This window comes from Podarcis raffonei, chromosome 13 (genome assembly GCF_027172205.1).
Source record: "Podarcis raffonei isolate rPodRaf1 chromosome 13, rPodRaf1.pri, whole genome shotgun sequence".
NCBI classification, from domain to species: Eukaryota; Metazoa; Chordata; class Lepidosauria; order Squamata; family Lacertidae; genus Podarcis; species Podarcis raffonei.
This window is the reverse complement of record NC_070614.1, coordinates 31,032,677-31,060,594: the sequence shown is the minus strand read 5'-3', so window position 1 is coordinate 31,060,594 and position 27,918 is coordinate 31,032,677. Positions and strand designations below refer to the sequence as shown.

Sequence of the window (27,918 nt, the reverse complement as noted above, 5' to 3'; positions counted from 1 at the left end):
TGGTACCTCAGGTTACATACGCTTCAGGTTACAGACTCCGCTAACCCAGAAATAGTACCTCGGGTTAAGAACTTTGCTTCAGGATAGGAACAGAAATCGTGCTCTGGCAGCAGCAGGAGGGCCCATTAGCTAAAGTGGTGCTTCAGGTTAAAAACAGTTTCAGGTTAAGAACGGACCTCCGGAATGAATTAAGTATTTAACCCGAGGTAACACTGTAAAACTTTTCCAGGCCGCCTTTTCTTTGGCCTTCTTTGGTGCACTCCAGATTGGGGAGTCCATCGAGGGTCCACCGTCATCACCTCACATGGGCTTGACGGTCATGGATATAAGCTTTTGCCACTGCAGTGTGCAACTCAAAATTCGTTTGTCCAAAACCGATCAATTAGGTAGGGGCACTACTTTAACACTAGCAACCTCCTCTCGAATTGGAACCTTGACTGTCTCTGACACACATAAATTCATGAGAGTTGCTAAATTACAATGCACCCATTCCCACTTGTAAGTCCCTTCTTCTGCTTCTGTACAGTGCTTGCTTGGCAACCAAGAGACTACCCAATCTGTGTCCAGGCTAAGCAGCAGGCTGGATCTAGGATCAGGTTCAAACTTGCAAGTTTCTCACTTGAGTGGAAAGTAACTGATAGGCTGCATATGTGAATCAGACACCACAGATATAACACCACACAAAGAGCACTCATATCACCACAAAACACAAAGATCTGAATCCTAAAATAAGTTTACTTAAGAAAGTTAACTGAAGTTCCACTTCAGCAGCTCCACCCATCCCATCTCACATTGCACAGGGGCACCCGAACCAAACTTATGGTATGAGCATGATAGCGGGGAAAGGTGGGGGGAATCTATGGATTTTTTTTAAAAAAATCAGGATTCAATCCTCTTCTTGTGGACTCAGTCAACCCGTCCAGCTGTTAATCATCAAGTGCTGAATAATTAACACCACAGTCCTATGCAGATTTACTCTGAAGTAAGACACACTGTTTTGAATAAGATTTGCTTGGTAATAAGTGTGCATACAATTGCAGCCTTAGTGATAGGAATGCATAAGGCAATCAACCCTCAGCCCTATGTACTATGTACTATGCACTTTAAGACCTTTTACAATCCAAAAATGGGTCAATGTCTTTAAGTGGTGATACTTTTCCTTACCGCTTTAGAAAGGGCTCCTTTTACTTCCTTGTTCCTTAGACTGTATATGATAGGGTTGAGCATGGGAGTAACCACTGCATAGAATATTGATACCATCTTGTCTTGGTTGGGTGAAGTGTTGGCTTTGGGACTCATGTAAGCAAAGATTGCTGTGCCATAGCAGAGAGTGACCACAGTCAGATGCGAGGTACATGTAGAGAAGGCTCTCTGCCGACCTTCTGAAGAGCGAATTCGTAAGATGGCACGGATTATATAGACATAGGAGAGAAGCACAACCCCACAGGGAATCAACAGGACAATGACTCCTGCCACTATAATCACAATCTCATTGACAAAAGTGTTGGAGCAAGCCACTTTGATAACAGCCAGGAGTTCGCAGGCAAAATGGTTGATGGTGTTGAAGCTACAGAACTGAAGGTGCATGGTAAATACCGTCTGCACCAGAGCATTGAGGAAGCCACCCATCCAAGAAGCCATTGCCATCTGAATATACACTCGTCTGCTCATTATCGTCATGTAATGCAAGGGATAGCAGACAGCCACATATCTGTCATAGGCCATGGCTGCTAGCAGGATAAACTCAATACCACCCAGGGACAAAGAGATGTAGAGCTGAGCCATGCAACGACTGAAAGAGATGACCTTGTGACTAGTCAGGGAATGGAGCAACAGCTGGGGCACCACACTAGTTGTATAACAGATGTCCAGGAAAGACAAATTGCTTAGGAAAAAGTACATGGGGGTGCTGAGCCGTGGGTCAATACGGATAGCCACAATGATTAGTGTGTTGCCTGTCAGGGTGACAAGGTACATGGAGAGAAACACTACAAAGAGACACAAATTTAGGTTTCGATCCCTGGAGAATCCCATAAAAACAAACTCTTTGACATTTGTCTGATTGTATTGTCCCATCATGGAGATACTTTTTTTGTGCTAAGAGAATGAGAACAGACTCGCTGTGAGAAAAGTTCAGTGTGGACTCTAAAAAGAAAGAAAAAATAGAAAATGGGATGGTTTCGTTTGCTCTTGTATATGTATTATTATTTAACCTTTAGGAAGAAAATCAATAAAAACATTTGAAAAGTATTAATTTGAATTAGGAAGGATAGAATTTATCGGTTAGCATTCATGACACTAATAACTCATCCTTCTCTCCCCCAATTCCTAGAGCCATTTTACCACTACTTAGTGTGTTTTTTAAAAGAAAAATAGGTGCTGGAACTAACCATGACATTGTGCAACATGGGGCAGCCCTAAACAGATGCTGGTTTGACAACAGCTGCATTCACTACCCATAGAGGTGCTAAAAACTACAGCAAGCTCTCTCCCTAGCTGATATGTGGATCACTCCTGGTTCTGGCACTGATTAATTAAATGCGCCTCCAACTCCATTGTTCTCATAGATTCAGGCAGATGGCTGGGGCAGCTTGGAAGGGCCCTTGCACAAACGCACACACTTACAATAGTGTGTGGCTGGAAAGCTGCTACACAGGAGACAGACTGAAGAAAAGGAAATACAAATTGGTGCAGCCCCAAAGCTTGACCAAACATGGCTAGGAGTGGCTAAGAGCTAGGTAGAGTCATAGATCTAGAAGAAGAAGAAGTGTAGACTCGCACACGCTGGCCAACTTCTGTTTTGAGTTGAAATGTTCGTTTTGGGCTTCTCAGAAGTACATAACAGCACAAAGTGGGAGGGAGGAGCGCCGGCCTGAAGTTGCACCAGTACCTGGGAGGTGCCAGAACTGCACTCTGGCGCTCTCTAACTGAGAAAAAGCACTGCCACAACTTTAGTATTTTCCTCAATACATAACAATGCAAGGCTATCATCACACAGCCCCCACTGGAGGATTTGTTGTGTGTTAAAAAAAAAATGTTGACCAGGTAAAAAGAAGTGGATATCCCTTGGAGCATATACATACCACTTAGAAAAAAGCCTGAAACATAAGTGATATGGCAAGCATGAGATAATTTACAATATGAACATTAGGACTGAGGTTAGATTGTTACCTTTATAACAGTATTTATAAGCCTCCAACTAATAGGTAAAATATTATTCTGGTTTACTCCAATAATAGAATAAAATAATTTAAACAAAACAGCAAAAAAATCAGATCTGAGTTACTAATAACAAATACAATCAAGTCTCTAAAAACGTTTGGTGAAACAAAAACATTTTCAGGACACAGTTAAATATCAAAATTGTAGGTGCCTGATTTTGATGGCAACAGTGTTCTAAAATACTGGTGGCAGTATATTGTATGGGCCACAGTAGTGCTGTGTGTTTTCCAAACTCTTTGTCTCTGTCTATCCATCTCACTCACTCACTCACTCACTCACTCACTCACTCACTCATCTACAGGAACTACTTAGAAAAAAACACAACCTTCTTTTTTAAGCATTTTTGGGTGAGTGGGGGTGGGGCAGGAGGCACAAATGTGGGCAAACATATCCATGGAGCTTCTTCATTGCCAAGACATCATGGAAGGCTGGACACATCTATCTATCTATATCTATCTACATATCTATCTATCTATCGGAAGGAATCAGAAGGGGGGTGTCGTGTGTGTTTGTGTAAAACTGCCCAGTGAAGACTAAGCATGTTCAGTGTCCACAGAATGCTTTTTGACTGCTTACTGCTGGAACAACCCACTACAGTTTGAGAACATACTGTGTATGTGTGTAAAATGCACAGTAATAAAAGCTTTTCAGATATTATTCTAGTTCGAACTAGAAAGCAGCAACTATTTTAAAAAAGTAAGAAGAATAAAGTTCTCTCAGTTAAATCCCATCTCATTCCTCCCACCACTTCTTACCTTCACAGGAGCAACCCTGCTGCAGAAAGAAAATTTGTTTCAACACAGAAGACATTTAAGAACATCTGAATTCCTCCCAGAAAAACTAATTGAGTAATGCAAAGTGTGTTGGACAGATGCTGGTCCCCAATGGGCAATTAATTATGAAACAACTTGAGTTGAAGTTGGGAACTGCAGCATCAAAGCCTTCTAATACCATTCATTCATTTATTCATAACTGCTTTATACTTCACTTTTAACAATACAAATTGTTCTAAAGGTGGCTTACAAGTAAAAATAAAATTCAATGATATAAAGGACAATATCACAAAGAAATACTTTAAAACTGTCAGGAGAGACCTTCTTGTAATTCCATTGTATGATGCAGTGGTGCAAGAAGGGGCCTTTTTTGTGGTTGTGTATTCCTTTCTGGAATGTCCTCTCCGTGAAAGACTCTCCTCCCTGAAAGAGAGGGGAGTGGTTGTGGGCGGGAGCCCGAGCACCGCCCAGCAGGGGGCGTTGCCCCTGCCTCCAGCTCACCTGGCTGGCACTCACGCCCCCCCGATGGCCACCCAACCAGGTGCCGTGGAGGGGGCGTGTTCAGCAGCCTTTTGCTGCAGTGCCAGCCTCTCCCTGGCCTCATTCTTCATTCCTCTCCTCAACCTCTTGTCTATCCATCCAGACAGAAGTGCAGCATCCTATCTTTGGAAGGGTTTCTCAGAGGGTTTCAGAATCCCGGTAGTGGCTCCTTAACCGCGAAGGACTCTCCTAATCAGAAGTCAGTAAGGGAAAGGACATTCGCCTCACCCCACGGGTAGCTAGCCCCACCCCTGGGTGCACACCACATGTGCCACTCCGGGTGCCAGAGCAGCTAGCTCCGCCTCTGGAGTCACACTATGGCATACAGCTAATTGGGATGAACCCAACAGGGCCGCCACTTAGCCCCTGCTTGGTCTCCAGGACAGAGGCACCCCTTCCCAGACCCACCCCCCTTTTTGTGATAATTAGGCAACCAAATGTATCATCCCATAACACCTCATACAGGAATTATTTTTTCCTGGGGAACCTGCCTTTTCCGCCCAGATCAACTACAAGAGCAAGACCACAGCTTTAACAAAATGACAGCCCAAGCAGGAAGACACATGGGAGCAATGGTACTGCTTTGAAGTGTTCCAGATCCATTTCCTGTTCTCCCAATGAGCAGGGCAGCTGTGGACAAAATTGCAAAGAAGTACAATACTGATTTAGTCCTTAGTCCTAGAATCTAGTAAGCCTTTAAGCCCAACAGTCGGAATCGCATAATTTCAATGCTTTAACCATATTAGGGAACATGTATAGTTAGTAAACAAATTGCTAGTTTTGTGAGAAATAACACTTCACTGAAGTGGATAATGCTTTGGCCAAGAGCTCACCTTTGGGAATCTTCTAGAACATGTTGCATATGTAGCAGTTCTGTCTAGCTACAGTGAAACTGAAACCTGACATTTACAGTATCAGATAGAATTGTTCTGGAATGTCCTGGCTGTGTCTGTTGTACAACAGTTTTGGAAATCTGTAGGAGAGTATCCCACCAATCTCTTGTCATACTAACAATCTTGTTATCAACTAACAATCAAAAATGCTAAAATTTTAGCTACATTGGCAACAGGATGTTGGCTAGAAGCAACTGGTTTTCTGAAGCTAAAACGTACAATTTTGTTCTAGAAGTTACTTGATCACAATACAGAACTATTTGTTTATTCCTTATGAGTTTTACACATGATGAAAATGTATACTCAAGCAGATATTCTTATAATCACTGTACTATACTATGATACAGTGCATAATGAACATCCACATTCAGTTAGTCTGTGTGCCTCACGTACTTGGGCATAGAGCTGGACACAGTTGCCCAATCATCCCGCTTACCTAAGGAGAAGATTGACACCCTTAAGGAAATAATTCATACTACCCTTGCACTAACAAAAATCACCCTCAGACAGATACAATCCCTGTTAGGTCACTTCAATTTTGCTTGTAGAGTGGTTTTCCCCGCCTAGCCAGGCTTTCAGTGGGTCTCAAGCACCCACACCACAGGTTCCGTCTTCCAAAGACAGTTAAGGCCGACCTAGAGGTTTGGGTGACATTTTTGGAACACTACAATGGAGTATCCCTATGGCAGGATGTTCTTAACTTGTCCTCAGATTTTCAGGTCCATTCAGATGCGGCAGGGTCCCTGGGCTTTGGCTTGTATTTCAGGGACCGATGGGGCGCGCAACGTTGGCCAACGGGGTGGCAGGGCAAGGGCATCACGCGGGATCTCACTTTTCTCGAGTTTTTTCCAATAGTAGTGGCCGTGCATATCTGGACGGAGGAGTTTCGAAATCGCCGGGTGTGCTTCAGAACCGACAACCTGGCAGTGGTGAACATACTGGCGAGACAGTCATCCCGATCTGCAAGGGTCTCCTCCCTTCTGCGATGTCTCGCTTCCGGTCGCTGGCACCTGGAGCACAGCTGTTGCCCAAACCCTTTCCGGAGCACCTGTGGAACGTTGGAGACGCAAAGTGATTAAGGGAGTATTAGCGTCTGTCGCACCCTCCACTCTCAGGTCTTACAAGAGGGCCTGGTGCGATTTCTTGGGCTTCAGGTCTGGGACATCTGGGCTTTCGCCTAACGTGCCGCCCACCACTGACTACGTTCTGCAATACCTTTCACACCTCGATGACTTAGGACGTGCGCCTAAAACCTTAAAATACATGCCATTAGCTGCCATTAGCTTCTTCGCTAGGGCCACGTTCTCCTCCGATCCATGCAGTGACTTCCTGATCCGCAGAGCTATCGAGGGCTGGGGCAGGTTACGCGGGATCTCACCTTTCTTGAGTTCTTTCCAATAGTGGTGGCCGTTCACATCTGGACGGAAGAGTTTCGAGATCACCGCGTGTGCTTCAGGACCGACAACCTGGCGGTGGTGAACATTCTAGCCAGGCAGTCATCTCGGTCTGAGTGGGTCTCCTCCCTTCTGCGGGCGTTCGTCCTCCGGTGCCTTGAGTACAACATAATATTTTCAGCCAAATTCTTACCCGGAGCCAATAATGACATAGCCGATGCCTTGTCTCGATTTCAGATACCTCGCTTCCGGTCGCTTGCACCTGGAGCACAACTGTTGCCCGAACCCTTTCCGGAGTACCTGTGGAACGTTGGAGACGCAAAGTGATACAGGGAGTATTAGCGTCCGTGGCACCTTCCACTCTCAGGTCCTACAAGAAGGCCTGGTGTGATTTCCTTGGTTTCAGGTCTGGGTTATCTGGGCTCTCACATAACGTACCTCCTACCACTGACGATGTCTTGCAGTACCTTTCCCATCTCGATGATCTGGGACGTGCTCCTAAACCTTAAAGATTCACGTAGCCGCCATCAGCTTCTTTTCAAAAGCTACATTTGCTCATGACCCGTGTAGTGACTTCTTGATCCGTAGAGCCATTGAGGGTTGGGGCAGGTTGCAACCTCCCAGGGCCGAGAGCCGTAAGCCGATTTCTTACGGGTTGTTATCTCAGATACGCATAAAACTCAGGTCAATTTGCTGGTCCAGGTTCGAGGCACGTCTCTTTTCCGCAGCATACGCTATCGCCTTTTTTTGGCGTGCTCGGAGTTGGTGAGGTGGTGTTTGAAGTTGGTGCACGAGGTTCAACACGCGGCCTCCTGTGCGAGGACGTGCAGTTGTCCGAAATTACCGTGACAGTGCGTCTACGTCAGTCCAAGACTGATCAGGCGGGTAAGGGTGTCCTAGTTAAGCTCACGGTGTCGGCACAGCAGGGCCCATGCCCGGTAAAGGACACTAGGAGGTACCTCTACCTCAGACCGCCCGGCCCGGGTCCGTTTCTGGTCCACGAAGATGGGTCACCCTTGTTGAGGCACCAATTCACCAGAGTGCTTCGCAAGGCTATTGAGGCTTGTGGTCTATCCTCCCAGGAGTACGCTGCGCACTCCTTTAGAATTGGCGCCGCAACCACGGCTGCGCACCTGGGGTTACCGGCGGACAGGATCAAAGAGATGGGCCGGTGGAAATCCAATGCTTATAAGTCTTATATTCGCTAGTATGCGAACTGCCGCTTTACCCTACTTACCCGCCTTTTCTTTCTGTCTTTTACCCCCAGTTATGCTCAGAAGAAGCGTGTGGATTTGCGGCCACAGTATAGTTCATAGGGCCCGCGTACAAGCGGTGAGATGCGGTCTTGCATCCAATCTTGGCCTTCCACATGGTGTTTGAGTTTCCTGGTTTTCGAGAAGAGGCATGCGTTGGGAGGAGCTGATGCCATTGCTGTGGGAGAAAGTAGCCAAGTTCGGCCCTCCCGACATCCTTGTGATTCATTTGGGGGAGAATGACCTTGCTAACAGAAGGAGTGTGGACTTGTTGTGGAGCATAAAAAGAGACTTGAATGCATTTGCAGCCTTGTGTCCCAGAACGACGGTGTTCTGGTCCTCCTTCCTGAAAAGAACTGTTTGGCGCGGTGCGCAAAGCTGTATGGCCATTGAAAGAACCAGGAAACTCGTAAACCGGGCGGTAGCCCGTTGAGTGCGCTTTATGTATGGCCAAGTCATTTATCATGACCGTATCCGGATCGGCGACCAAGCTTTATACCGGAATGACGGTGTCCACCTATCGGATTTGGGGAACGACATTTAGTTAGCTAGTGTCATCAAAAGTATCTGGGATTGGTTGCAGCTTTGAGGGTATTGGCGGCGAGCCTTTGGCTCGGGTGGCGGTTAGGCATTGGAATAATGTGTTGTGTGTCGAAGTGCTAGGTGTGGCCATCGCCTATGCCTTCAATTTTTAGGGGTATTCCGTTAAAGGAATCTGGCGGTCGTGTATTCTGTCCGATGCCTGCTTGGCGGGAGGCCATGGCACGACCCTCGGTGACAGCAGGGGTGAGCCTATAGTTGGATTAGCATCAACAGGCTCCACCTACTGGTGAATAAACCCACTTGTTTCGATCCAATGCCTAAGCCAATACCTTTTCATTGCTGTAATCAATAAAGTTGTGGCCTTTTCTAGCCCATCAACCTTATATCACTTGTCCTTGTGTCTTCATTTCACTTCGCGGGGGTCGGGTCCTCGAACCACAAAGACTCTCCTCCCTGAAAGAGAGGGGAGTGGTTGTGGGCGGGAGCCCGAGCACCGCCCAGCAGGGGGCGTTGCCCCTGCCTCCAGCTCACCTGGCTGGCACTCACGCCCCCCCGATGGCCACCCAACCAGGTGCCGTGGAGGGGGCGTGTTCAGCAGCCTTTTGCTGCAGTGCCAGCCTCTCCCTGGCCTCATTCTTCATCAGTGTCCCATCGCAAGTCACCCACCCTCCACTCCCTTTTAGTTAGGGCTTAGGTCATTGGCCTTGCTATGGACCTTAGGTTGGTCGCCCTGGTTGCCCGGGGGGCCTGGTAGGAGTTTTTCCATTTGGCATTAGGCTTTTTGGTTTTTTCGCCTACCTCGTAGCAATCGTCACAACTTTTGTGGTATTGGTGGGTAGGTTAGGCATTGGAATAATGTGTTGTGTGTCGAAGTGCTAGGTGTGGCCATCGCCTATGCCTTCAATTTTTAGGGGTATTCCGTTAAAGGAATCTGGCGGTCGTGTATTCTGTCCGATGCCTGCTTGGCGGGAGGCCATGGCACGACCCTCGGTGACAGCAGGGGTGAGCCTATAGTTGGATTAGCATCAACAGGCTCCACCTACTGGTGAATAAACCCACTTGTTTCGATCCAATGCCTAAGCCAATACCTTTTCATTGCTGTAATCAATAAAGTTGTGGCCTTTTCTAGCCCATCAACCTTATATCACTTGTCCTTGTGTCTTCATTTCACTTCGCGGGGGTCGGGTCCTCGAACCACAAAATGCATCTGGCACTGATTTCTGATGGTGGTTAAATATGCTCCGTTTACTTCTGGCTTTCAGAGGAGGATAGGCAATGTTGCCAGTAGGCATTTGAGTGTTACCTGTTATATTTGAAACTGTTATTGTGCATTTTTAATGTTCTAAAAGTTTTTTTTATATAATAATAAAAACAACCACACAAAACACTGGTAATTGGTTGATATAATTAGTGTTAACTTGTTTTGATGTTTATGTTGGCATTCTCTTGAAATGATCTCATCTCCATGGGATGAAAGGCATATTTATAAATCTAAATAAAGGAATAAAAACTCTTCAGGATCCTTTCCACAATTGGTGGTACCTGACCCTCTGAAAGGAGGTAGAACAGGACCTCTACTATTTGTGGTCATTCCCCATTTCATAGGACCACATTCACTGACCATAATTCATGGATGCTGGGACCTGGAATCCTGCAACCTCGAGAGAACACACGTCCTCCATTATTGTTCTGAAGTATGAGTGTCTTGTTTAGGAAAAATAACAATGTGTGCTATTCCTGACCAGTGGTATATGAACTGCTTTTCAGGCAGAAGGTTCCATGTTCAATCTCCAGAGATCTCCTCAGATATAACAACACCACTAAGAAATTCAGGAAATTTCCAGCAGGAGTGCAAAATCTAGATGACAAATCAGTTGATTTTAAACCTCCCACTGATTAAATTTTATTAGGATCTTTTTGTTTTGGTATACAAAATGTACATTATTTTTAATACAGATTCTGGGGAAAATTTAAAGTAGTGCTAAAGAGATCCAGTCCACCAGCAGAAGCAAACGAATCTTCTAATATGCAATGATAGCACCACCAAAATATCCTCAGATGACGCAAGGGCCTAGGCAGGAATATGTAGGGAGAGGCACACACTTTTAGGTACCTAGGTCCTAAACCATTTAGGTAAGATTGCCGGCTGAGTCACTTGCTGGAAGTGATCACTGTGACTCTGGTAAGTGAGACTTCGGGGAGAAGGTAGGAGGTGGCCCCTTCCTGTTTTGCCCCAGGTGGCAAGATGGGATGGGCCATCCCTGGGTACGGTCATTCTATCTCTCCTCCCCAGGTATTTCCTATTTCTTAAGCAGTACATACCCCCCTTTGTTTTTTAGAGCTATGACTTCCCTAGAGGCATACACTATTGTCTCTCGGGACAGACGGATGTTGCCAACAACAACAACATCTTTCCCTACAAACCACCACTGGATTCTGCCTGCTTGCTCTGTTAGGATATTTCCGTTCCTCCTTAAAAAGGGAACAGGCTGTTGTGTGTCACATGCCTGTGTACTTCCTGCTCACTGGGAGTCTCCGTTTTATAGATAGCTTTTGTTCCGGCTGTTTTCCTCGACATGGATGCAAGCAGTCATGTTTTTCCTTTGTTCTGATCAACATTGAATAAAGCTGTAAATATGCTCTTCTGTTTGAACCTTCCATTGTGGAGTCTGCTGAAAAGGTTGTGCATGAGTCTTGGAATGTGTCTGAGGCTCGTGTCGCTAATTGACTGATACTGTTCCAACGGAAGACCGGGAGATCGTCTGATGACGTGGAAGGCTGCATGATGCCTTGGACTCCCTGGCAGTGTCCCAACATGCTCCATTATTGACCTGATCTCAGCTTCCAACCCTTAATCCAGAAGACTCACCCCAACTGAAACACTGCCATTTTTTAATTTATTTCCAGAGTTGGCAAGCCTGAATTAACTAGTTCAAAGACTTCATATGAGACCAAGAGAAGGATTTGGACACAGCTTCCAGGCTTCTTCATCCTGAGGATCTTCTATCACAACTGTTCGGGGTCATTGATATAACCCATGATAAGTAGCAGACCATGGAGTATTGTCTTCTAGTCAGCTGCCATCTAATCAAAGTATAGGAGACGGCTTTGGAGGTTGGAAAAGAGGCAAATGGAGTGCTCAATGATGAACCCAATTTGTTCAATGCAAGTAAGGTAGAATCAGAGATAGTTCTTGTCAGAACTCTCAGGACCAAATTAGATGTGACAGTTGTTGGCATCCATCTGTCTCAAGAGACAATGAACTGTGCTTCCAAGGGTGAAGTGAAATTGTTGTGGTAACAGCACCAAAGGGCACAAGCCTGAGCAGGGTGTATGGAGGTCTTGGGCTGCCCATATGATAAGACACTCCCCTCAGCCTCACTAATGTGGTCCAAAAGAAAGCACAGCGATATATTTAGCACCAGCTTGGCTCCAGGAGTTGCCAGAAGGAGGTGTACAAGGCACCATCCAAGCATTTTAGGGACTCCAATCCAGATTTATGTAGGGTTTACTCCTTAGCCTTTTCTTCTCCCCAAGATATCCTGCAAGGCAGCAGAGATTCTTCAATAAAGAAACAGGAGTCAAGCCTATGGTAAGATCTGCCAGGATGTGCAGCTTCAGATGCAATGGATCTCTACCTCAGGGGGCCGACTCCCAGCTCGGGGGGCTCAGTTGGTTTTAAGTCCCAAGCAGTGCCGGATTTACGTATAAGCTAAACAAGCTATAGCTTAGAGCCTCACTGTGGCATTCGTACGGAGCCCCTGGTCGTTTCACAGACTATTGACCCGTATATCACTAATCCTCTGCCACCGACCCAGGTTCTCCTCAGTAAAACACTTAGTCTCAGTCGGGTTCTCAAGTTAACAACAAAGATTGTAGTTTATTGCAAACACAAATAAACTTTAAATGCATTCGAAACACTGTTACCCTTTGCCCTCTTAGTCTTATTTTCTCCTGTCTCTAATTCACTCTAACTCTTCTACCTCCCGTCGCACAAGAACCAACTGCACTAACTGTCTCTCTATTTCCAACTGTCTTCCAACTGCTTTCCCAACTGCTTTTTCCCAACTGTCTAAACCTCTGGTTAAGCCTTTTAAAAACAGGTAGGCTCCGCCTCTGGGCTTTTCTATTGGTCTACCTATTAACCCTTCCTCTCCCCCTGTACAGACATTTCCAAAAGAATGGGCAAAGCCACACCCACTCTCTTGGGGGCACCAAAAAAATTTAGAGGGGAAAAAACTGGATGTACATTTCCAAAATATAGGATAAAAAACAAATAAAATAAAACCTACATACAGCAACAGTGTTTTCTGTTGTGTAGGCTCCTATGATGTAAGTACCTAGTAGGCCTGCTAGCCTACTCCCTAAAATATCACCATCACTATTAATATACTTCTTCTTAATTGTATTTCAGTTCAACAATTACTTTGATAAAATACGTATTTTGTTATGTGCAAATGGCTTTAGATACCTATTAGGTCCATAAATTACCATGTAGCATATATTCAACACAAAAAGCAGCAACAATTTGTTGTTGACGAAGGACAACTGGACATATAAAGGGCCCTATTACCTTCAGTAACTTAGGGCCTCATCAAACCTAAATCCGGCCCGGCCCTAGTCCCAAGCCAAACTCAGCTGAATACATGCCAGTATAACTTGCTCGTCCTGATACAGCAGGGGCTCAGGTGAAGTTGGCTGAGATGAGGCCATTGTAAGTCCCCAGAAGAGGCATTATGGGGGTGAGACCAGAGAAGGGGGAATTTGACTACAGTAGATCCTAAGCCCATTAAGCTAAGTCAGATGACATGGCAACCTGGCATAGAACACTATTTCAAAGCTTTGTTTTTCCCTTTGCCAAGCTCAGAGAGCCAGTGTGGTGTAGTGGTTAAGAGCGGTAGTCTTGTATTCTGGGGAACCTGGTTTGCGTCTCCGCTCCTCCACATGCAGCTGCTGGGTGACCTTGGGTCAGTGACACTTCTTTGAAGTCTCTCAGCCCCACTCACCTCACAGAGTGTCTGTTGTGGGGGAGGAAGGGAAAGGAGAATATTAGCCTTTGAGACTCCTTAAAGGGAGTGAAAGGCGGGATATCAAATCCAAACTCTTCTTCTTCTTCTTCTTCTTCAGTGGAGCAACAGTAGCCCAACCGGCTGAACTCTACACCTTTGTTACTTTACACCTAATCAGCTTACACTGGCTTGCATTACACCATCTTCTTGTGCAAAGGATTGTTCCTCTGTAAATGGAGTAGACATTGTTAAGTCTAGTTTTGGCCCTCAGCCACTACTCCACATTGGCTCATTTACCTTCTTTTTCCATTCCCCAAACTCTTAAATTGATTGGCTCTCAGGAGACACACATGCAAACTAAACACCACGATATTTTTGTAAACTTCAAGAAATCACCACATCAGACTGAATAAAGTGCAGAGAATATTGGGCTCACTTCATATTAATTTACTAGGTCTATTTTCAAATAATTTGTCCCCCCCCAAGACTTTTTAAACTACATTTTTAGAATCATTGAATACATTTCTTTTATCAGTTCCTAGTGAATTTTATCTTCTACTCCTGCAAAGCCCAGCTTCAGCAAGAAGGTCAAGAACATGGGTAGGCAAACTAAGACCCTGGGGGCCGGTCCTGGATGGTCTGGGATGGTCCGGTCCTGGATGGTCTGGGAACCAGCGTGTTTTTACATGAGTAGAATATGTCCTTTTATTTAAAATGCATCTCTGGGTTATTTGTGGGGCATAGGAATTCATTTTTTTCTTCAAACTATAGCCCGGTCCCCTACGAGGTCTGAGGGACAGTGGACCGGCCCCCTGCTGAAAAAGTTTGCTGACCCCTAGTCAAGAAGTATAGAAGAGACAGCAAAAGAAGAAGACTATTGCTGTTATATTTGGTTTTTGGGTTCCTAAGCAAACTAGTCCAAAAAGGTATGTTCTGTTTCTCATCTATAGCGGTCCAGTGGTATTTGCCATCCCAAACTATCTAATACTAAGTGCTACAAAAGTGACCCCTGTTATGTATAGCATCTTGCCTCCTTTTAGGTCTGGCTACAGACAGCAGAAAGATCTGGAATTTGTCAGGGCCCCAACAGTTCCAAAGGGTGAATCACCCCAACACCACTGCAATTGTGACATTTCACATTTAATCCAAGAGGGCCAGCAACAGTGAAAATTCCTACCTTGCATGGCTCACCTTTTTCAGGTAAATGGTCTTCACTGAGATACCTCTACCTAACATGTCCCCAGATCCAAGAGCCAGTACTGCCTACCTTGAATCTTTTTTGATTACAGTCATATCTCGGGTTGTGAATGTGATCTGTGCAGGAGGCACGTTCGCAACCCGCAGCGTTCACAACCCACAGCTCTGCATCTGTGCATGCATGTGACATCATTTTGCGCTTCTGCATGCACAAGCACTGAAACCCGGAAGTAACCCATTCCGGTACTTCCGGGTTCGGTGCGGTCCGCAACCCGAAAATGCGCAATCCACAGCGTTCGTAACCTGAGGTATGACTGTAATGTTCACAGAGTATCCAAGTGGCTGTATCTCTATCTTGTTACAGGTAGAAGGCTGAATGATATTGACTAGTCTCCTTTCTCTCAGACCTGAAATTTGAACCTGGAGATCTAGACAGTTTTGGAGACATAACCCTCCTGGATTGCACCTACCTTCTATAAATTGAATATTCATAAATGGTCAACATTATGCTTTTCCTAATGCTATCATGAATATTGTTTTTATTGGGTTTATTATTATTATTAATACCCCATCCATCTGTCTGGGTTTCCTTTTTGAAATGGAGTGAGTTATTTAGATTACTCTCTTGAAACATGCTATGTCAGACCATTGGTCCAGCTAGCTCAGCATTGTGCATGCTGACTATTGAAGACTGAATCTGGGACTTTCAAAGGAGGAAGAAGATGGGTTGGGGATGACCAAGGTTGTTTGGGGATTACTCAGCTAGTGTCAATACTCTTTAACTGAACCTATGTTAAAGTCAAGATGTCATACAACAGATGACATCCTACCACACAGTAAAAAGAAAAAGGCTAAGGTGATTTTGCTGCTAGGGATATTGTTAATCAACATGGTTTAAGGAGAGATGTTATTTTAAAAGGAGGAGGAGGAGAACACACAGAGAGAAAGTCCTGCTGACACATCTTTAGCACACAGAGAAAAGAAAAAGCCTAAACTTCCATGTGCAAAGGCAGATTAAGTAACATTGTACCAAATATCAGGGAGGAAAAATATAACAGTTGCAGTTTTCAAGGAATCAGTTCCAGGCTAACTTGCTTGTAGATTCTTTTTTAAAATAAAAATAATACAAGGAAATGAAAGCAAATGAAGCTTCCTTTTGTTTTTGCCATGGCACAGTCTTGGGGAAAACACCTTACTTCCAGGTGTTAACAATACCTCAAAGGATCTCATCATTGTCTGATATCATTATCAATATTTATTTCTTATTGTGCCACTTGAAATATTTCATATAAAGCAGAAATAAGATATGGCTAATACAGTGTTACCTCGGGTTAAGAACTTAATTCATTCCAGAGGTCCGTGCTTAACCTGAGGTACCACTTTAGCTAATGGGGCCTCCCACTGCCGCTGCGCTGCCGCACCGCTGTTGCACAATTTCTGTTCTAATCCTGAAGCAAAGTTCTTAACCCGAGGTACTATTTCTGGGTTAGCAGAGTCTGTAACCTGAAGCATCTTTTACCTGAAGTGTCTGTAACCCGAGGTACCACTGTATTGTATTAGTGAGAAATTATTACCTTCTGAGATAACCAAATATTTTTTTAAATGTTTAATGATTTATCATAAACATATGCACAAAGTAACACATAAACATATAAACCATAACAGAACCACACACAGAGCATACTGAGTATAAAAAAAAGACAGAGATGCAGTTACATATACCTACATTTTAAAGATGAGTCTATAAAGTACAGCAACAATGAGAAGTGAGTTATGGGAGTAGTACTTATGTGACTCTATTTAGTTATATAATCACAAATGCAGACCAGTTCACATTGAAACTGTTCAGTTTGGCTTAAACCCAGACAGCAGGTCTGTGTGAAACCAGACTTTCAGATAGCACAATCAAATATTGGATCTACATTTAGAGAATGAACCCTTCACTGGTGGTGGAGGAGTGTTGATTAATTTATTAAAGTTTTGATTTGCTAATCTCCTAATTTCTCAGATGTTTCAACCAAACCTCCAAGTTCACCTCAGCATTTCACTTGACTAACATTGACCATATCATTAAAATGTGAGAATGCAGTGCAAACATTTATAGCTCACTATCACCATGACTGCTTATTCACATTTGTTTTCTAGATGGAAGATGACACAGTCTTGGAGCAGTTAAATTACACAGGAGTAACAACATTCATCATTGCTGGTTTCACAGGTACTAAGAAGTTACAAGTTATATATTTCATCACATTCCTTCTCATATATCTCCTTACACTTTGGGGAAACATCATCCTGCTTATCACACTAAAGACAGAATCAAGTCTCCACACACCAATGTACTTCTTCCTGAGCAATCTTGCTATCCTGGAGATTGGTTACACCTCAGTCACTCTCCCTAAACTTCTGGCAATATCCTTAGGAAGATCTAAGGCTATCTCTCTAACAGCATGCCTTATGCAGTCATATTTCTTCTTCTTTCTGGGTTCCACAGAGTGCTTCCTACTTGCTGTTATGGCTTATGACCGTTATCTTGCCATATGCAACCCACTGAGATACTCAACACTGATGTGCAGTAGAATGTGTATTTACTTAGCTTTAGCTTCCTGGGTGACTGGATTCCTAAATCCTTGCCCATCTACCATCTTAGTTGGCAGATTGCACTTCTGTGGCAACATCATTGACCATTTCTTCTGTGATGTCCCTCCACTGCTCAGCCTGTCATGTACTAACACTTACATCAGCAGAACCATCATCTTCATCAGTTCAGCTGTCATAGTATTAGGAACTTTTCTGTTGACCATGCTTTCTTATGTCTGCATCCTGGCAACCCTCCTAAGGATGTCCTCAGCAAAAGGACGGCAGAAGGCCTTTTCCACCTGCACTGCCCACTTGACTGTAGTTTCACTCTACTATGGAACCGTTATCTTCATATATGTCAACCCCACAGGCCAGAACTCAATGGAAGTTAACAAGGTGGTCTCATTTATCTACAGTGTGGTGACCCCCATGCTCAACCCAATCATCTACAGCTTGAGAAATGAAGATGTTAAGAAAGCTTTAAAAAAAATGATGCTTAGGAAATTCTGCCCTGGAAGACAAACATTTTAGAAACAGAAGCTTGGCTTTAATGTGATTTAATAATTAATAGAAGTTAACTGAAAGTTGCTCCAAAATCTCCCTCTGGTTGGACAATCTAAGACTGTGCACATCCTTAAAAATAACGAAGTACACTATCTATTTAGAAATCTTGAGTTTGTTTGTTTGCTTTTCCTCCTCTGTTTAGAATTCCCAGGCAACACTGGACACTTTCTGATAGTTAATTTATATGAATAATCTGTGTATGTTCATAGTTATTGTATTCCTAATGTGAGCTGGTAGTAGTAGTCGTTCTTGTAGTTCTTCTTTCTTGCTTTCTTCTTTCTCTCTTCCTCTCCCCTTCTCTATGTTAAATTTTCAAATAAAAAATCAGTTTAAAATTATTGGCTAATTTTTTGAGATTAAAGGGAACATATAGCACATAATGTCTAGGAAGTCCTAAAAGGCATGCAAAATCTTAGATATGTGGGACTACCTACTGGGTGATTAGAACTCCAGTTTTTGCTGCCTTTCTGGTATTGGGTTGGGGGTATTCTTGCATCCCGCACCTTTGAAGACAAAATGTGTGTCTGATGGGCTGACTTCAGATTGGTGAGTCACAAGTCACGCAGGCTTGCCCTGAACTGCTGCTGAGAAATCCAGACTGCTATGGAAATTATTACTACTACTCATCCCCCATTACAGTTATTACCATGCTGTCACACAAGGCTCCTAGTGCTCCCAGGAGCCCTACTCATCTGCCCCACACCATCTTGGTTCTCATTCAAAGATCCTCTCCAACTTTACAGATCCTTCTTTTTCTATAGATGCTCAGTGGAAGATCAGTGGGGAGTTGCCTATAACCTGCTTGAGATTGAAACCACTGCAGTTTTGTATATTATGTGAATTGGTGAGATATGGTTCACTGAGATATATTTGGCCCAGTTTAGGTCAATATGTTTTCACTTGCATATTCTGTGTAATATTAACCCAAGACTAAGCTGGTGTTGCAGGGATGTGGCAGCAAAGTATCTATCTTAGGTAAAGGTAAAGGGACACCTGACAGTTAAGTCAGTCGCGAACAACTCTGGGGTTGAGGCGCTCATCTCGCTTTATTGGCCAAGGGAACTGGCGTTGGCCACAGACAGCTTCCGGGTCATGTGGCCAGCATGACTAAGCCGCTTCTGGCGAATCAGAGCAGCACACGGAAACACCACTTACCTTCCCATTGGAGCGGTACCTATTTATCTACTTGCACTTTGACGTGCTTTCGAACTGCTAGGTGGGCAGGAGCTGGGACCGAGCAATGGGAACTCACCCCCGTCGTGGAGATTCGAACCGCTGACCTTCTGATGAGCAAGCCCTAGGCTCTGTGGTTTAGACTACCATTCTATCACTAATGGCATTCAATATCCATTTGCCTTAGAGGGGTTTCAGATATGCTCCTGGAAAGCACCGAGACATGGCCAGGAATGCATTCTGCTACTATAAACTGAAGAGAATCCTGTAGTGTTGACATAGCAAGTATTAATTCATGCTTTTGTATTATTTAGAGTAGCATTGGTACTGTATATATGAAAGTTTTGATATTTCTCTCCCATTAGAAACATTCCTGTATTAATAAAGTGGAATGTAAAATATAGTAGTCAGATCTTTATGTATTTCACATATTAATAGACATCATTAGTGACCATCTTCAACCATGAACTAATAGTATGGATGTTGCTTGTTTATTTTCAAACATCTCAAAGCCATTAAAAATAAAAATGTCATAAAAAACATCATTCAAAACATCAAAAATAAAAACACATGCATAAACTATTTCAGATGCAATAGAGATACTGACTGGGATTAGAATTTCTACTTGAAAGCCTTCTTGGGGAAGGCAGGTATTCAACACATGGTAAAAAGGCAGTAGAGATGGTTCTTAGAATCACAGAATTGTAGAGTTGGAAGGGATCCCGAGAGCCATCTAGACCAATTTCCTGCAATGCAGGAATCTCAACTAAAGCATGCCTCATAGATGGCCATCCAACTTCTGCTTAAAAACCTCCAATGAAAGAGAGTGCACCGCTTCCTGAAGTAAACTCTTCCACTGCTGAACAGCTCTTACTGTCAGAAAGCTATTCCTGATGTTTAGTCAGAATCTCCTTTCTTGTAACTTGAAGCCATTGGTTTGAGTCCTACTCGCCAGAGCAGGAGAAAACGAGCTTGCTTCTTGTCTGATATGTAATGGGAGAGAGTTCCAAAGGGTGGGTGCTGCCACCCTAAAGGTTCTGTATCATGGAAAATCAACCTCCTGAAGAGATTGCATCTGCAGAAGGCCTATAATCTATGCTTGCAAAAGAATTTCACAACAAATGCCCAGGGAGAGGAATTTCATAGTGAATGGTTCAGCACTGCAACTCAGCCCACTGTTTTTCTCTTCCAAATCGTACTGCACACTACTTTTCAGACTTTCATAGAATCATAGAATCATGTAATTGTAGACTTGAAAGGTACCCCAAGGATCATCTAGTCCAACCCCCATTGATGACAGATGGCAACCCAACCTCTGCTTTATAATCTCCAAGGAAGAAGAGTCCACAACCTCCCAAGTATACCATGTTCTCAGACTTTGGTCCATTGGGACAGATCTTTCAGTGTAGGTGTGTTAAACTATGGAACTCACTCCTGCAGGAGGCACTGCTGACCACCAACTTGGATGGCTTTAAAAGTGGATTAGACCAGTTCATGAAAGAGAGAGTTATCAATGGTTACTAACCATGATGTCTATGCTCCACCTCCACAGCTGGAGGCAGCAAAGACTTCAAATTCTAGTTGCTGGAAACCACAGAAGGGGAGAGTGCTTTTGTGCTTATGTTCTGCTCCCTGGTTTCCCACAGGCATCTAGTTGGCCACTGTGAGAACAGTGTACTAGATGAGCTACTGGCCCAATCTGACAAGATTATTCTTATATTCTTACGTCTTTATAGTGATAGTATGGGTCTTCAGATCTCTTCAACTGATCTTCAGGTCCTTGAGGTTTCAGTTAAAGAATCTAAATTCCAAGGGAAGGTATTCTCAGCAGAAACTTTCTCATTGCCAGCTTCACTTCCTTGTTCCGTAGGCTGTAAATAATTGGGTTGAGTGTTGGTGTTAAGAGACTGTACAAAACCCCCACAAGCTGATCCCTTTCAAGTGAGTAGCTGGAGGTAGGACGGACATATGTAAATATGCTGGAGCCATAGAACAGAATCACAACTGTGAGATGGGAAGCACAGGTGGAAATGGCTTTGTGGCGCTGTCCTTTCTGGCGGCTGCTTAAAATGGCATGAAGGATGAATGTGTATGAGACCAGGGTGAAGAAGAAAGGGCTAAGGCCTACAAACACACCCACTGTAAGAAGGGTTGCCTCATTGACTGACGTGTCAGAGCATGAAATACTCAACAGTGGTGGAATATCACAGAAAAAATGACTAATTCCATTAGATTGGCAGAAAGACAGACGAAATGTGAGTGTTGTGTGGAGAGAAGCATTGAGGAAGCCACAAGTCCAGGATATAGCAGCCAACTGAAGGCAAATATATTTATTCATGAGTTTTGTATAGCCCAATGGATGGCATATGGCAAAATAGCGGTCCAGAGCCATAGAAGCCAGAAGGAATCCTTCGGTGCCCACCAAGGCAACAAGGAAAAACAACTGTGCAGCACAACCCATGAAGGAAATGACTGGGGATTCAGCCCAGAGATCTGCTAGCATTTTTGGTACTGTCACAGAGATGTAGCAGATGTCAAGGAAAGAGAGGTTGCCAAGGAAGAAATACATGGGGGTGTGTAGAGACCGACTTAACACAGTCATGGTGAGTATGAGTGAGTTTCCCAAGAAGCAGACAGTATACATAGTGAGGAACAGGATGGCAAGGAAGGTCTTTCCTTGTGTGATATTTACAAATCCCAGGAGTATGAATTCCAAGATGCATGTTTCATTCTCAGAGGAAGTTGATCTCATGGTGTTTAATCTGAATATTACAAATGCAAGAATATTTCAGTCATTTCAATGTCATGCAGCAAAAATTTATCCTATATAGATATTTTTAGTGTTACATATAAAGCTGCACTAAAGCTGCACTATTTCTATATTCTTAAAGGGAGCTAACTTGTAGACTATTGGCGTAAATTGACAACCTGCAGGTTTTTACTTAAGAAAGTGATCCAATTGATTATCCAATTGATAATAATTGATTATTCAATTGATAATAATGTTTGCAGATTGATATTGATTAAAAATATTTATTTGAGTGACCTTGTTGTTTTTGCTTTAGCTATAGATGGAGCAGTACCCTCTAGATGTTGTTGGACTACAACTATCATCATAGTTTTCAGACCTAAGTGCATAAAAGATTGCAAGCTAAAGATGCAATTCTATATTCACTTTACATGGGAATAAGCCTCACTGAATGTAACGGGACTTTGTTCTGAGTTGCATTAATAGGATTGAAGTCCATCTAACAAGAACATTGTCTACTGATCCTTTTCTGATGTCAAAAAGAAAGAAACAAGCACTTACTTTTGGAGGACTGCTGATCATTGTAGGTAAAGGATATGGTCAGTCTATCCTATTTTATGCAGCTATGAAATAGCTAGGGATGTCCAATTCCATAAGCTGGGTGGGTGGGTGGGTGAGAGAGAGAGAGGAGAGAGAGAGAGAGAATGAGAGAGAGAGAATGATTCTCATCTTAAAGGATTTTAAAGTGTGCAGACATGATACCCCATTGGCATCATTATTTGAAGCGAATCATTGTCCCCAGAGAAGTTGAAACTGCTGCTTTGGGTATAAAAATTGGGTTTCTCCTATGGGGCCAGAATGATTAATTATAAAGCAATATTGCACTTCCATTATCTAAGATTCTGCACATCCATGAGTTAGTAAACAGAACAATGTATTTCTTTTATTTATCATTAAATTTATATTCCCCTTTTCCCACAATGGAACTCATGGCAGCAAACAACAAGCAAAAAAATAATAAGATGGTGTATGTGTGTGTGTATACACACACACACACACACACACACACATTCTGTTGGGTGTAGTGAAGGGTTAACCTTCTGTGCCTCGAGCCTGAGAGGAGGCTTGTACAAGGGAAGTACACCAGGATGTGACGAAAGCAGCTTGGAATGCTGTGAGCTGAGTGGAAAGCGAAAGCAGTTTGTTGCGTTGCTGCAAGCTGAGAGAGAAGGACGCAGAGAAAATGCAGCTTGAATCAGATGGAAATTGGAGTTTGTAAATACGCTATTTTGTTCCCAATAAAGAGATATTAGGATAGAAGAAACATCTGGACTTATTTACTACCCTTTCGACACACAGACGCTGTGTAATTCTGCTAATTGCTTTACGACCGCTCCAAAGCCACACTGCGTAAACAGAAGCTGCAGAGGCCCGCAGGGGAAGTGTGGCTGGGCACCAATCAATAAAGCAATAAATCTATCGGAGGAGGTTATGGGTCAACGCCAAGAGTGTGAGAAAGGGCTTTGGAAGACTTTAAAAGACTGAACGTCAGCTTGATCGACTGCCAAGGCTTCAAAGAGAGCAGAGGGCAGATCGGAGGAGGCTGACGGAGAGGGAGCTGGGAGCCACGTCGTCCGGAGTGCCCGGTTTGGCTGTGGAGTGAGTATTATCGGCTGCTCTTGCAAAAGGCCAACAGAAGGGAAGGGAGGCAATGGCTCAGCCCCAGGGACAAGTCTTTGAGAGTTTCAATATCCCCTTTGAAAGACTCAATGGGAGTAACTGGGATGATTGGCAGAAAAGAATGTACTTTTGGCTGGGAGGGAAGCAGCTTTGGGAGTGCACGCAGCAGGACCCCTTTGTGGCTGCCCAAGGGGCAGGGGCTGCTGATCAACAGCGTGCAGCTGCTGCAGCCAAGAAAGATCAGAAGGCCATGTCCCACATAGTCATGGCACTTGAGGCTAATCAGTTGCCTCACATTGACGGTTTGAGGACCTGCCACCAGATTTGGACTGCGTTGCAAAGAATCCACCAACGCACAACAGCAGGGGCCAAGGTGCATGTGTTGCGTGCCTTGTTTGAGAAAAGGCTGGCCCCAGGGGAACCGATACGTGAGCACATTGCACAGGTGCTGTCTGTCTTCAGCAAGCTGCGTTTGCTCAACGTCCCTTTTCCTGAGGAATTAAAAGCTTATGCTTTGCTGAGCTCTTTGGACAAGAGCTATGAGAACCTGGTTCTCACGATGGAGACTATGCCGATTCAGGACCTTACTTTGGATTATATCTCTGGACGCTTGATTGATGAAGAGATAAGACGGAAAGGGGCTGCTAGAGAGCCTACAGGCTGTACCCCTAGAAGAAGTGGGGGGGCAGCAGGGCACAGTGAGCAGACTGTGAAAGCTTTTGCCTCTAGCAAGAGATGTTTTCGCTGTGGCAGTCACACACATCTTATCCGTAACTGCCCAATGGAAGCACAGGAGCCCAAGGACAGTCGGAGAGGAATGCAGCAGCTGCCAGGAAGGCAGATAAGCTCCGCTTCTCAGCAGCAGAAGCGTGGGAAAGCTTCCAAAGGCACCGGACGTGGAGACAATGCATCAAAGACAAAGCATCATATTTCCACCTGGCAGCGTCAATGGCAAACGTGAAGGACGCCTGCGCAGGCCCCTGTCGGGGGGGGGCAGTGAGAGGGGGAATGTTGCCATGGAGACCCAGGAATGTAAACAACAAGACTTTTTCACTGTAATAATCGACTCAGGAGCGACAAATATGCTGGTGCCATCTAGTGGTCTTTTGAGAAATTGCAGGACAGTAAAAACCGAGAAATTTGTGACGATTGCGGATGGAAGCAGAAAAAGACTAACTGAGACAGGCTTTTTCTTTTGTCCCTTTCTTAAGCATGAAGTCAAAGCTTATGCAGTGCCCGGTTTAACTGTTTATTAAGTGTGCATGATTTACTCACTGATGGTTATCATGTCTCTTTTGCAGGTACAAAATGTGAGTTTTTCCAAGGATGGGAAACACGTGTACACAGTGCAGTCTAAAGGCAATTTGTTTGCTGTAAATGTGCCTTTTTCTACAGAAGAGGATGACACCAAAGAAGCGAAGGGCCAATGTGTGAATGTAGCGCCTCACCATGGTTGTTCACATATTTGGTACCGACGCTTCGCCCATTTGAATTGGAGATATCTTCAGAAAGCACCAGAGCTGACACAAGGGTGCAAATTTAATGTTTGTGACAAATTTTTAGATTGCAATGCATGTAAACAGGCAAAAATTGTGACATGCTCCTATCCAAAGTCAGAGAGACAGACCACACAACCCTTTGAATTAATTCATGCAGATCTGTGTGGACCCATGTCAGTTGAGTCACTGGGAGGATCAAAGTATTCTCTGCTTCTGATTGATGATTTCTCGAGGTCTGCTTGGACCTTTGCCCTGAAAACTAAAGGGGAGGTGGCTAAAATGATCAGGGATTGGATCACCGCAGTTGAGGTAACCTTTTCCACCAAAGTTCGTGGCTTTCAAAGTGATAGAGGTTCCGAGTTCACTGGTTCTGCTTTACAGGATTTCTTTAGGGAGAAGGGGATTAGCCACCGATCGACCACTCCTTACTCTCCACAACAGAATGGGGTCACAGAGAGACGGAACAGAACGGTGCAGGAAGCTGTGTCTACAATCCTGTGGGACGCAGGACTACCCCAAAAGTATTGGTTGGAGGCTTGGAGATTTGTGGTGCATACGCAGAACAGAGTGTACAACTCTAGTGTAGGAAATATGCCGTATTTCTTGCTGCATGGAAAGAAGCCCAAGGTACACTACCTTCATGTGTTTGGTTGTGAGGCTTGGGTGCTTATTCCAAAGGCTCTACGCAAGAAAGGTGAGCCAAGATCTAAAAGAATGATTTTTGTAGGGTATGAGCCTGGCTCAAAGGCCTGGCGGTTTGCGTACCCAAGTGGAAACCAGTCAAGGTTGGTTATCAGCAATAGCGCTGAATTCTGTGAGCAAGCTGCTTGGAAGCATCTGCACACTAATCCAGACCTGATTCCACAGCCGTTCTATGACTCAGACGTTGAGGAGGAAGAGGAACTTGTTGCTGGGGACCACGGTCCAGAGCAACAAGGTCCGCCACAGGGACAGAGTCCAAGGCAGGGACAGCTCAGGATCCCTCAGAGGGGGGAACCTAGAACACCTCCTCAGGCAAGTGTCAAGTTTGAGCCAAAGAGTGAGCCTTCTTCACCTGCTGGACCAGCTGTAAGGCCCAAGAGGCACATCAGGTCAGAGGGGGAAGACACTGAAGTTGAGGATGATTTAGCTGGACCCAGTGAAGCAGCAGGGTCACCAGGATTCACACTGAGGAGGTCAGCGAGGACAAGGAGGCCTCCTGATCGGTATGATGCTTCAGGCGTCTGGGTAGGTTCAGCCAGATGTGAACCTGAATCCTTCAAGGATATCCAGAGTTTACCTGAGGAAGAAGCAGATAAATGGCACAGAGCAATGGACAAAGAGATGAAGTCCATGGAAGACCTAGGTGTGTTCTCACTCACAGAGTTGCCACCAGGAAAGCAGGCTGTGAGTTGCAGGTGGGTTTACCGCTTGAAACCCACTGACATTGGAGATCCACAGTATAAAGCCAGGTTAGTTGCTCGAGGATTCACTCAGAGAAGGGGAATACACTTCACGGAGGTGTATTTGCCAACGTCACGAGCGGAGACTCTGAGAACGCTTTTAGCTTGTGCAGCACAGAGAGGCTGGAAGGTAAACTACTTTGATGTGGATGTTGCCTACCTTAACTCAGATCTCCAGGAGGAGCTATACATGATTCCTCCTCCAGGGTTTGAGAACTTAAGGCAGGATGTTGTGTGGAGATTGCACAAATCCATCTACGGATTGCGTCAATCTGCTAGAAACTGGAACGTGTGCCTGAATGAAGCCTTAGAAGAGCTAGGTTTCAGGAGAAGTGTTGCTGATAGTTGCTTTTATTTGAGAGGTTCAGGTGCAACACAAGAGTATTTGCAGATTTGGGTTGATGACTTGTTATTCTTTTCAGAGACAGATGAACAGGCAGAGAAGTTTGCCAAAGAGCTAGGTAAACGGTTCAAGCTTAAACAGCTTGGTGCTGTCAAAACCTACCTAGGTGTTAATGTTGAGTGTGCACAGGATGGAAGCTTCTTGCTCAGCCAGAAAGGCAAAATCGAGCAATTGCTTCAGAAAATGCAGGAGTGAGAAGTCCTATAGAGACTAGTTTTGTGAAGGACAGCCAGCAAGTAGAAGTGTTTCAGTCAGCCCTAGGGAGTTTGTTGTACTTATCCCAGTGGAGCAGACCTGATATAGCGTTTGCTGTCAATCTGCTCAGCAGGGAAGCTTCAAACCCTAGTGTGCAAGCCTGGAATGGCATCAAGAGAGTTCTGAGGTATTTGCAGGAAACAAAAGACTTTTGTCTTAGGTTGCCAGCACAAGGAGAAGTCAAACTCACTTGTTTTGTGGACTCGGATTGGGCTAATCTTGAGGATAGCAAGTCTGTGTCTGGTCTAGTGGTGAAGTTTGGGAACTCAGTAGTTGGATGGAGGTCCAAGAAGCAAAGTCTTATAGCGCTCTCATCCACTGAGGTTGAGTTTAGTGCTCTTTCAGAGGTGTGCAGAGAAGTAGAGTTCTATGCTTGCTTAGTGCAGGAACTCTGCGAAGTGGATTGTCAACCGATACGTGTTTTCAAGGACAATCAACCATGCCTGCGTTTGGCAGTCAGGTCAGTTCAAGGCTAGAACTAAACACCTAGACATTCGCTTTCGGAATGTGTGCCAGAGTGTTCAGGAGGGATTAGTTGCGCTGAAGTATTGTCCCTCTGCCAAGAACCTAGCTGATGGGTTCACGAAGCCACTCACCTTCCAAAGACATGGGGAGTTTTGCGAAGGTCTGGGTTTGGGACGACCAAGGGTCGCTTCTCCCCTCAGGCGTGAGACAAGAGTGTAGTTGGGTGTAGTGAAGGGTTAACCTTCTGTGCCTCAAGCCTGAGAGGAGGCGCGTACAAGGGAAGT

At 44.5% G+C, this 27,918-nt stretch overlaps 3 protein-coding genes across 4 annotated transcripts; 1 reads left to right on the top strand and 2 right to left on the bottom strand.

Annotated features, from left to right (window-relative positions):
- Positions 1 to 1,140: 1,140 nt before the first annotated feature.
- On the bottom strand, positions 1,141 to 2,079 carry LOC128399576 (olfactory receptor-like protein OLF3). Its single transcript, XM_053361175.1, has one exon. The coding sequence runs from the start codon at positions 2,077 to 2,079 to the stop codon at positions 1,141 to 1,143; it is 939 nt and encodes a 312-aa protein (XP_053217150.1).
- Positions 2,080 to 14,337: 12,258 nt separating this feature from the next.
- LOC128400458 (olfactory receptor 6F1-like) lies at positions 14,338 to 18,343 on the top strand. Of its 2 annotated transcripts, none has more exons than XM_053362649.1 (2): positions 14,338 to 14,553; positions 16,970 to 18,343. In XM_053362649.1, the coding sequence occupies exon 2, from the start codon at positions 16,970 to 16,972 to the stop codon at positions 17,933 to 17,935; it is 966 nt and encodes a 321-aa protein (XP_053218624.1). In that variant the 5' UTR covers positions 14,338 to 14,553; the 3' UTR covers positions 17,936 to 18,343. The 2 variants fall into 2 exon arrangements, with proteins under 2 accessions (XP_053218624.1, XP_053218623.1); XM_053362648.1 differs by lacking the exon at positions 14,338 to 14,553 and adding an exon at positions 14,596 to 14,827.
- A 2,599-nt stretch (positions 18,344 to 20,942) lies between these two features.
- On the bottom strand, positions 20,943 to 21,984 carry LOC128400459 (olfactory receptor 5V1-like). The gene has a single exon (XM_053362650.1). The coding sequence runs from the start codon at positions 21,891 to 21,893 to the stop codon at positions 20,943 to 20,945; it is 951 nt and encodes a 316-aa protein (XP_053218625.1). The 5' UTR covers positions 21,894 to 21,984.
- Positions 21,985 to 27,918: the final 5,934 nt, after the last annotated feature.

What these genes read in the sequence shown, in the direction of transcription:
- LOC128399576 (XM_053361175.1), bottom strand. Translation starts at nt 2,079, where the DNA reads ATGATGGGACAATACAATCAGACAAATGTCAAAGAGTTTGTTTTTATG.
- LOC128400459 (XM_053362650.1), bottom strand. Translation starts at nt 21,893, where the DNA reads ATGAGATCAACTTCCTCTGAGAATGAAACATGCATCTTGGAATTCATA.